This window comes from Arachis duranensis, chromosome 6 (genome assembly GCF_000817695.3).
Source record: "Arachis duranensis cultivar V14167 chromosome 6, aradu.V14167.gnm2.J7QH, whole genome shotgun sequence".
Taxonomy (NCBI): domain Eukaryota; kingdom Viridiplantae; phylum Streptophyta; class Magnoliopsida; order Fabales; family Fabaceae; genus Arachis; species Arachis duranensis.
The window spans coordinates 105005844-105017222 of NC_029777.3; the positions used below are offsets into that span (position 1 = coordinate 105005844).

At 33.8% G+C, this 11379-nt stretch overlaps 1 protein-coding gene across 1 annotated transcript; it reads left to right on the forward strand.

The window, feature by feature from the left end:
• The first annotated feature begins 10079 nt into the window (after positions 1-10079).
• Positions 10080-10652, forward strand: LOC107495274 (pectinesterase inhibitor 1-like). The gene has a single exon (XM_016116383.1). The coding sequence runs from the start codon at positions 10080-10082 to the stop codon at positions 10650-10652; it is 573 nt and encodes a 190-aa protein (XP_015971869.1).
• The last annotated feature ends 727 nt before the right edge of the window (positions 10653-11379 follow it).

Consider the following 11379-nt stretch of genomic DNA (forward strand, 5'->3'; position numbering starts at 1 on the left):
CCTCTGCTTCACATCCGGAAGCCAGTTTACCCATGTTTAGTCCGTGAGTTCTACGCCAACATGAGACTTATTGATGGCACAATCCACTCATATGTGAAGAAGAGTCATATCATTCTTGATACTGGAACTATTGGGATGGCTCTAGGTTACAAAGAAGAAGGACCAAGAACATACATGTCTAAGAAATGGGATTTACAGGTTGGAATCACCTACCAGATGGCTTTAAATCACACCTGCGAAGGTCTCTCCAAAATGGATGGTACGGCATCAACTCTCAGAGAACTTGGTCCAGATAAGACAATTCTTCTTTATAAGATCATATCTCATGTTCTCATACCACAAAGTGGTCCACGCCATCGGGTAACAGTGTCTGACTTTCTTGTCCTGTTTGCTCTCGTTACTTCATCTCAAATATCATTTGCATACCTTATGATAAGGCACATGTGGAAATCTGTCAAGAGTTCAAAAAGGCCTAATCTTCCATATGGGATGTTTCTCACCTGCATCTTTGAATATTTTAGAGTTGATCTAACAAATGAAGATGTTGAGAATAAGGTTTCATTCATAAAGGGGGAAGGAGATGGTAACAAGAATGCTGATTCTGAATCAAGAGTACTATCTATCTGATGTCTTATGTGAATTCTGGTGTTATTTGGTTCATGATTAAACTTCTAAATTGATTATATCGATACTGTGATATACTTTTGCTATTTTATCTTGAACTTTTTGTTATGTTAATCGTGATTTGTGCAGGTGCCCCTTTGATGACAAAAGGGGGAGGAAATTTTAGGTTCCAAAATTGAAATTGGAACGAAACAGGGGCTGGAAAAACAGGGCAACAAGGGTTGAAATTTTCAATTTTGAAAATTCATGATCACCCTTGTTTAAAGAATGCATGTTGTTATTGCATTTGTTTTACTATGATCATTACTGTTTGAACTGCATTTTTTGGTTTATCATGATTAGTTTATTTGGCATTTGGTTTATAATGATGTTTGATTTATTTTGATGCCTGGCTGTTGACTCATCATTGATAAACTTGTTGGATTGAAAATTTATTTTTGGCAGTTCCTTTAAATTGTGTAAAATATCAAAACTGCCTTGTTTTGTTCTTCAAATAATTTCTCATCATGTTGATTTGCTCTGATATCCTAAACAGAAAAATATTTGAAAAATATTTGGATACCTTTTGTGTTTGAGCAGTAAATCAGTTTATGATATCAAATGAGTTTTGATTATCAATTAAAACTGCTCATAAATCAAGCAATTTAGCATTATAAAATTTGCTAAATAACATTGTTACTTGAAGCTTGATTTAAATGTTACAGGTTTATGATTCCCTTGGTAAAATAGCATATATTAAGGGGGAGCCATGTGACATTTTGAAAGGGGAAGAAATTCAAAATCAAATGGAGTATTCCTTACTCAATCTTTAAATTTCTTTCCATTTCAATTTTAATAATGTTTGTCATCAAGGGGGAGATTGATGAGTTTGGAAAACTCTTATTTAATTTTGATGATGAACAAACATTATTAAAATATTTAAATACAAAATTATTAATTTAATCCTAATTCATATATGCTTAATTAATAATTTTATTGTGCAGATTTTATGCTGGGCCGAAACAAAAGAAAATTAACAAAGCCCAACTGTTACAATTAAAGCTAGTTGTAATTGGGCCAGAATAAATATTATTGTTGCAAGCCCAAACAAATGCTTTCTTGTGTGCTTTCCATGCTTGATCCGAAATCAATTTTATCAGGAAAGCAAATGTTAACCAAATGGGCCAGCTTTGATTATATTGTCACAAAGCCCAAATTAATTTGATTGGATCAGAATTTTATTGGGTCAGATTAAGCTTTATTGCAACATAGCCAAAATTCAATTCTGATGAATGTTTCCATGCATGACCGAACCCAAGAAGCAAAGAAAATTGGTTCATTGCCTCCAACGGATTCCATTCCTCACTTTGGATGGAATTCAAATTTGATTTAATGCATTGGAAACATAAGAAAGAGAGAGAAGATTGATTTGATGGCTATTATGTCAAACACGCCACTCTATGTTAGGGAAGTAAAAGCAAGCTATTCCAAATTAATTTGCTTAACCACTTTGCTTTGCTTTTCTTCAGATTCTTTTCTTCTCTCTCATCACCTTCTTCTTCTTTGTTCGGTCCTTGTCCAGGAAACAATGGAAGAAATATTCTTCAACACCGAAAGGAAGATGTTGCATGCGACTAAGACCATCAAGCTAATGATGGCAAGAAAACACACCAAAATAAAAGTGAGCTGTGGCTAAGATATTCACCAAATGTGGTTAGATTTGGTGAGATTATCTTGAGCCTTTCATGCTCAAAATGGAAGAAGAAGATTCGGCCAGATAGAAGAGATTCTTGAAGCATGGCTTGTCTTTGATTCTGCTCAACCACCACAGGGAGTAGCTAGAGTGGCGAAGTGATGGTTGAAGGCAGAGATTGAAGCAAATGAAGTCATCATCATCATGAGGCATCAAGGGCCAGAAATCCATCTTGGAGAGGAAGCCAAGGATGGAGAGCCCGGATTGATGAAGGGTGATGATCAAGAAAGGACTAGAGGTAATTGCATGTTGGTTAATGCATGGTTATCTCTTCTCTCTCTGAGTGGCCGAACCGGTTCTGTGATTGTTGAAGGAGGAAGAAGTTGGTTCGGTTTTGTCTTCAAGTGTGGAGGCTTTCCTCTTCTTTAAAAAGGGGGAACAACCACTGTTGGAAGCAAGGAGAAAATTTGAGAGTGCAAGGCACAGAGTTCTCAGAGCTACCTGAGCTAATAGATTTTTCTTCTCCTTCAATGTATTCTGTTTAGTATTTTTCTGTTTAATTTTGTCATGTCTTGAGTCTCATGGAAAAAGGCAAACAAGTGAGGTTTGTATGAAAAAGCCATAGAGCGGAAAAAGGCAGAGAGTGCAAAATTAAAAGAAAAAGCCATAGATGTCTTAGAGGTCCTTTGTTCATCTATGTTGTGTATCATGATTCTGTGGGAATCCCCTTGTAAGTTGGGTTAGCACTTTACAAGTTGTAATCAGATTGATTATAGTGAAATTCCATCATGTTTGTGATGGAGACTGGATGTAGGCTGCACTGCACTTAGCAGCCGAACCAGGATATATCTTGGTGCAATCTTCTTCTCTTTCTACTCCATTTCTGTTTTCTACTACACAGGAGCAAAAGCCAGAATTATCTCGTGCCAAGTGACGAGACAAAACTAAAAAGTCTCGTGACAAGGGACGAGACAAAACAGAGTTGCTCGTGTCCAGTGACGAGCAAAAACAGAAAAGTCTCTTCTAAAGGTCAGCAAGTGCTAGCGTCAGAAAAAGGGGGCTAAGATTCAACCCCCTTCTCTTAGCCACTGAAACCATCAATTGGCATGCTCTTAATTGCTTCCGCCGGATATGATCCACGGGTGGCGCCCACAGTGTATGAGAAGCTGGGAAAAGTCAAGGGTGAGTGGGCACTTTGGGACTATCTCTTCACTCATCCATCTGGAAGAAAGAGAGCAGAGTTGCTCTCCCAGGCCAAAATAATGGAAGAAGCATTCACCATATACAAGAATGCTAGGTCTGGAAGATGTATTGAAGGATTTCTTTGGACCAACATAACTTATATTACTACACCAGAATCAACAAAGAACTTGTGGATGAAACTTAAAAGAATTCTGTTTTAGCCAAAAGAAAAGCTAGACAATTTTCTGCATGATGAATTTTGTCAACAATTTAGTTTCATAGATAGATGTTTGTTAAGTAAAGTGTTAATTGTACAGCGCTTCAAAGAAAATTAATGATTAGATCATCTGGTCTAACATCTCAAAGGTGTTTCTAAGGTAGAAGGGACTATTTTTTCATGTGTTCAATACATATTATTGCAACAACCAAATCAAGTATGCTCATATAAAAGGTTAAAAAAGTATTGTTCAATGTATTTTTTAGGAATTTGCTCGTGATGGATTAGGGAAGTCTTCTCTATTTGGGAAGAAAGGTAGTGCTGCTTTGATAGAGTGAAAAGGCTTTTGGTATTACACTGTTGAGAGATGGAGAAATGGTAGTGCTGCCTTGATAGAGTGAAAAGCTGTTCAGTCAATTGAACCTCAAGTTTATGACTATGCATGCAAGGTTGATATTATCATGCTTACAAAGGATTATATGAAACTGGGGGCAGGATAAAGGTCAGGATTAGGAGAAAAGACTTTCACAACCGGTTAAAAAAAGGAGGAAGGATGCTTATGGGTTCAGCCTCAATAGGTGATGATGGTATCGATGTTAACAAAGGAGGTGGATGAGAAACAGAAAAAGAATGTTAAATGCCATATATTTTGTTGAGATAGTTAGCACATTTCTTTGAATGATATATCATTATTCTTTATTTTATGATGAAAAATATAATAAATCATGAAGCTAAACCACCTTTCTAAGTATTCTTTTTATATAATTTTTCAATAAGAAAAAATGGTTGATTTCCATATAATTTCTTTGTTTTCAAAATAATTTTTTTCAATATTTACTTATTTTAAAAATTAACAGATTGTTATATATACAATTAAAACCCCTTACATATTGTTAAGGATTTATCACTGGCCAATAAAATATTACATGTAGAAAGGAAGATTAATGAGCTAATCATTCAATCACACTAAATTTTATTATCTATCTTATTTATATCCAAAATACAAAATATCCCTCACTGTTTTTAAAAATCTTTGAAAATAGTATATTGTAAGTCAATATCAAGGTTGCGAGAACCGGACCGGTCAATAAATCGGTGAGGTCACTGGTTCAATGGTTCACTGGTTCGACCGGGATTTAACCGGTTTAATTAAATATTAAATAAAATTATTAAAAAACTTAAAATAATCTTGAGTATATAAATTCAATAGTTTCTAACTTAATAAAATTTAATATTTCACATAATAAATTATCCATTACTTAATATTAGAGGTTCACAAACAACTTCAAACATCAAAGTTTATAACTAAACAAAAAAAACGTACATAATGACAAACCCATAATGTTCTACATTCAAAAGAAACAATTACTAGCAAGTTTTCAACTAATCAAAGGTGCAACTCATCAAAAATCATAATTATCATCAAGTGTTCCAACATCTCCATCATAAACAGGTAATCCAAAGCCATCATCATCAGAAGTACCACCAAAAGAAGCTATATTTGAAGAATCAGCAACATTAGGCAAATCCACATCAAGTTCCACATCTCTTCCATCTAATAAAATAAAATAGAAAACCAAGCAGAAAATACAAGCATATTGAGAATCTTGAACAACATTATCTTGTGGCTGTAAGTATTCAAGCAGAAAATACATGTATATTGAGCCTTGTTATTTTTGTCATACTTCACTGTAAAATACTGCCAAACTGGATCAGATTTACCTCTGGATGAACTAATTTGAGAATCTTGAACATCATTATCTTGTGGCTGTGGGTTACTTTGTGATTGTTTCATTTATAATAATCAGAAAATCAAAGACCAGAAAACAACTTCAGAAAACCATGAAAATAATGAAACAGCAAGCATGTTCAGAAGCAGCAAAAAATATTCATCATGAAGTAGCAAACAGAAGCAGCAATCATGAAAATAATGAAACAACAAACATATTCAGAAGCAGCAAAAAATATTCATCATGATTCATGAAGCAGCAAAACATATTCAAAATCAAGAACAGAAATCATGAAAATAATGAAACAGCAATCATATTCAGAAGCAGCAAAAAATATTCATCATGATTCATGAAGCAGCAAACAGAAGCAGCAAAACATATTCAAAATCAAAAACAGCAATCATGAAAATAATGAAACAGCAATCATATTCAGAAGCAGCAAAAAATATTCATCATGATTCATGAAGCGGCAAACAGAAGCAACAAAACATATTCAAAATAAAAAATATCAATCATGAAAATAATGAAACAGCAATCAAAATAACCTCATAAAATCAAAAACATAAATCAAGAAGGTAGCATAGAACAGGCGAGCTCATAAATCAAGATCAGAACCTCAGAAAATCAAAATCCAAAATCAAGAAGGCCGCATAGAACAGGCGAGCTAATAAATCAAGATTAGAACCTCAGAAAATCAAAATCAAGAAGCATAGAACTCATAAATCATAATCAGAATTCAGAAGGAAGCAAGTTCAAAATCAAGAAGACAAGAACAGAGTCTTACCGGCGAATGAGGAGGCGGGCTCGGCGAGCTCGGCGACGAGGAAACGGGCTCAGCGAGAAGCAGAACGCGGTGGTGGTCGCGGCTGCTGTGGATGGCTGTGGGTGGCTCGGTGGTTTCTGGAAGCTGGAGCTTGGTGGCAATGGTGGCCTTGGTGGGTGAATGGCCACTGGCGCTGAATGCACTTGGAAAGGGGAAGAAAGGGGAGATTACTCAGATTAGGGTTAGTGGCATAGTGGGTTAGGTTACGACTTTCGTGTACGCCTTTCTCTTTTTTTTTTATAAAAAAAAAAGCCAAAACGACGTCGTTTGGCATTTGAAGTTGCAAACCACTAAACCGCCAAAAAATTGGACGGTTCTTCCGGTTCGCCGGTTAACCGTCGGTTCAACCGGTTTTTCACCGGTTCTTTGCTAGTCAGTTTTCGACCTTACCCAGACTGGCTAGTAACCAGTTCCCGATTATTCCGGTTGAACCGACCGGTCTGGTCCGGTTTTTAGAACCATGGTCAATATCCTTTATCTTTTAAAACCTTGTATCAATTTAATTATTATGTTATTTTCTATTAAAAAAATTTGTTTATCAAATCTGGTATGGTCGATTTGATTTGCACTAAATATTTGCATTTTTATGATCGAATCTAATATCTATATTCTTTATGTTTGAATTCGATCTGCACATTTACCGGATATCGAATACTATCTGTAAAATAGAAAATATATTAAAAAAACTTATTTCTACATGAGAAAAAGTTAGTAAACTTCTTTTTTATTATGATAAACCTCTTTTTTTTTTATCCTTTTAAACATATTTATTCCAAAAATATCATTAAACCAATCTTTTTAAATAACAAAAAATAAAATAATATGACATATATGAATAATAATTATTAATAAAAATAAAACATAAAAATAACATATATATTATTTATTTATTATTTATTATCTTCCTTTGTTCTGAACTTCTTTTACCACCGATTCCAACAAATAGTCTCTCTCTTGCTTCTTCGTTTCTTGCTGGATGTTTTAGTTTTAGCCTTTTTTTACTTCCTCCTTTCATATTATTGCTACCGCCTATTGCGAGTTCAACATTTGAGACAATTTGCATTCCTCCATGGTCTTCTTTCACTGCTGGAATTGGTTCAGGTAAGGCATAATTAGTGTAATATTGTGGGCTATGGGTATTGGTGGGATGTGTTGGTGGTTGTGTGAGAGGTCTGGTTCTGTATTTTGGTTTAAGTTTTGATGTTGCTTAGTGATACATAACGTATATCTCGGCAATCTTCACAAACATACGGCAATCTTCACAAACGAATATCTCATCACAAAACAGAATCAAACAATAACTAACGCACAAGATCTGGACGAGCTATGTAAAACTCGGCAACGTCATTGACAAGTCAAACGTAAACATTAAGGATAACTTTGGCAAAAATGGAGGATCCCGAGATAGGCTATAACCGAACAACCTAAAACGTCTATATAAGCAGATAGGTAATCTTGGAGTAAAACAGATCACATAACTCACATTGATTTATTATAATCACTTCTCATAACTTATATTCTTACTTGAGCGTCAGAGTACGTTTTACAGGTGTTCCCGCCGCGGTGTTCCAATTCAGACGACGTGTAACTCTCCCACCCGAATTCAATCGGCAACAGAAGAAGTTACCATACCTTGGCTACATACGTACGGAACACTTGGTATATTGAAATGTGTGGTGGTCAGGACGAGGTTCAATATGGATCAGGGTTAACTGGTTTTAGTGGTTTAGTAGGGCTTTATTTGTCTCATTAACTGCAAGGTTTGAAAAAAAAATTAGGAGGTTTACAAATGTTGTTTTCACAGAGGGCTTGTGCTGATTTGATTCCCGTTTGGTGTTCTTTTGGTTTGAGTTTTTTTTGTCTTTAAGTCTCCATTCTATTTAAGTGGCTCTCAACTCTGAGCTCCAAGCCTCCTTTACCCCTTGATTCGTTGCAACAACTTCAATAAATTTAGAGCAGTTTCTGCTTTCATGTCTTATGGTTCAATTTGGGTAAACAACTTAAATAAGTTCTTTTGGAAAAAAAGTTTAAAGTATAAGGACTTTTATTAATAGCAGCTTATAAATAGATTATTTTGTATTTGAATTTTTAGTTATAGAAGTACTTATTTTAAAATTGTAGCGTTTTGATAAATAACTCAAAAAATACAATTTGTTTTTTCACAAAAAATAGATATTAAAACAACGATGATAACCAACGACGGACCCAGGTGGTGGATCATTTTGACTATTAGTTAACAAAATCAAATTTAGTCTTCTCTCATTCTCAAATCTAAGCCGTCATCACTCCTTTATTCTCTTAAATCCTCTTTTTAGTTTCAACCTTCTTTTTTCTATTCCTTTTCATCAGCCATGTGAATAATCCTTCCACTTTGCAATTGCATACACCAAATGACAATAAAAATTTATTTGACACACTTTGATTTTAAAACGGTCCCACCGGACGTGCCAATTTGTTTTGTCGATTTTTAGCAAAATCGATGGTGGTTCGATTCTAATGGTTTGGGAGCGAAACCAACTCCTCTAGGTACCAGTTTTCTATACGTGCATCAAAGCGTCTTCGATTAGACGAATATTGAAATAAAAAATAAACTAAAATTTGTAAAAGAATAAAAGAAGTTAAAAACCATGAATTCGAAAAGAAAATTGGTTGAAATCGAAAAAATTGCGTTGAAATTTAAAGAAAGCAATAAAGTGCTTTCGACTGGGTCAAAGGGTTTTGACATGAAACTTAAAGGTGCTGAAATATAAATTGGACATTAAAATTAAAGAATGCTTGAAAGATAAATTTGCTTGAAAGGTAAAGTTTACAGAAAGATAAATTGAAAAGATAAAGATATGGAAGGAACCCTACAGATAATTAACTCGAAGCAGACTCAAAAAGTCTCTGGGGATGTGAGTGTGTGTGAGTAATTTTTGAATCAAAGTTCCAACCTTTATTCTCTAACACTTTTTAGTATTTATAATCTATTTCTGTAACCGATCACTAATTACATAGTGTTGTTCGTATGCGCAGTCCTTGATAACCGTTTCCGCTCCTTTGCTAATAAAACGTTACCCATCAATTCCTCACGTGATGAAAGCCCTCAACTTTTCAACTTATGTAACCGTTCGATTCACAATTTCGAGTGATCATTCAATTTTCACTCGAATACTTGTTTGACGAGGTCTGCTCGATTTAATCGAAGCATCCAAAAATCGAATATGCATCGAACAACTCTTGACCAATGCCTGCGCATGCTTCTTTTAAGCATCCACTTCCACTTCAAATTAGCTCACCTTAATAAAAAATATTTAGACTAAGAATTCTATAACGAATTAATTTCAATTGAAACCACTAGATAAAAAAATTATAATTTCATCTAATATATTAAAAAGTTGTAATCTAATAAATTTATTTTTCAAACAATTTATATACGTAACTTATCCTAAAATTAAGAATAATAATAATCATCTTTTAAAAAGTTAATTCTAGCAACCTAATGGCCAATACAACGTGACACAAGACACCGTCAAGGTTAAAAGAATGTGGTCCGTGTAAAATACAAGTGACCACTTATTACTGCTCAAGTTTCAGAATAAAACGGAAAATCATTCGTACCTTAATACATAATAGAAATCTTTGACTAAAGTGATTTCATTCCAAAATTCTAATTAATTTTTCGGGAATCATTCTCCTTATTAGTAGTAAGCCATAGTGTGATGACACAGTGGTATCTCTTCAAATTTTTTTTTTTTTATAAATAGGTTCATATTGATACATCATCAAACTAAAATAATCAAATAGTTTGTATTACTATTATTATCCTCTGTAATTTTTTTCTTTTTCAACATGGCCATGGATATCAAACCTTCGCTACTCTCTTTTCTAGTGGTGCTACTCTTCCTTTTGTTTGCTCAATCCTCAAATGCAACCAACAAAATTGTTGAAGTGAACAAAATTTGCAACACAACCATACACCCTTCATTTTGTTCAAAAATTCTAAACTCAAAACCCGGTGGTACAAACCGTGCAGATCTAATTACCCTTGTAAATTACACAATTGGTGTTGTTCGTTCCAACGTTACAAACACAATTCGTCTCATTAAGTCTCTAATAAGAAATTCAACTAATTCAGATGCGAAAGATCATTACGAATTGTGTTTGAAACATTTCGATTACGACGAAGGCGCATTAGGCGAAGTGGAATACGCTGAGAAAATGCTGAAGGCGAAGGATTACCAAGGTGTTAATGTAGCTGCTTCTGGTGTTATGGCGACGGTTGATGGTTGTGTTTTTGGTGATTCACCAAGTGATCCTGTTTTTCCTGATCATTCTTTGCTACCGAAATATGCTGAATATGTGAAGCAAGTTGCGGATATTATTTGTGCCATTTGTAACTATTTGACGGGTATTTATAAGTAATTGTAGGTTAGTTAATTGGGTTTGTACTTCTTAGGCTGCGTTTGTTTTTGAGAATAGGACATAATAAGACATTAAAAACAGAACAGGACAAGATACTGATGCACAAAGACACAAAATTTTGTGTTCGTGTATTTTGTTTGGTGATAAACTAGAACAAATTATGAAAATCTAATTTATTCTTATTTTTTTATTCCAAAAATTTGAGATGAAAAATATAATAATAAAAAATATAATTATGAAAAATTAACAAAAATAATGAAAGAAAAAATAAAAAATAAGTTGTATTTTTTGTTAGTGTCTCCGTGTCCTTTCTATTAGGATAGACACAAAATACACTAATTCAGTGTCTCTGAACACATTGTTTCTGTCCATGTTTCTTCTGTCAAACACGATCGTGTATCTCTGTGTCCTTGTCTCAGTGTCTTGTCTCTGTAAATAAACACAATATAAAAAAGAGTGTTAGAATGGTACAATTTGTGATTTGTAGTCATCAATTAGTTATTATTACTATTTTTAATGATGTAGAATTTATAATGTAGTGATTATTTACCTTTTGTACTGATTAAGTGTTAGTTCTTAAACTTTCTCTTATGTAAAAGTTACTTTGTAAGTAGTAATGAAATAAAATTATGAATTTTTAGTTTGACTTACATGTGATTATGTGAAATACATCTCATTGATAAAATAATATGTAGAGTGTGTCAAAAAAGAACATATTTTTTACTAA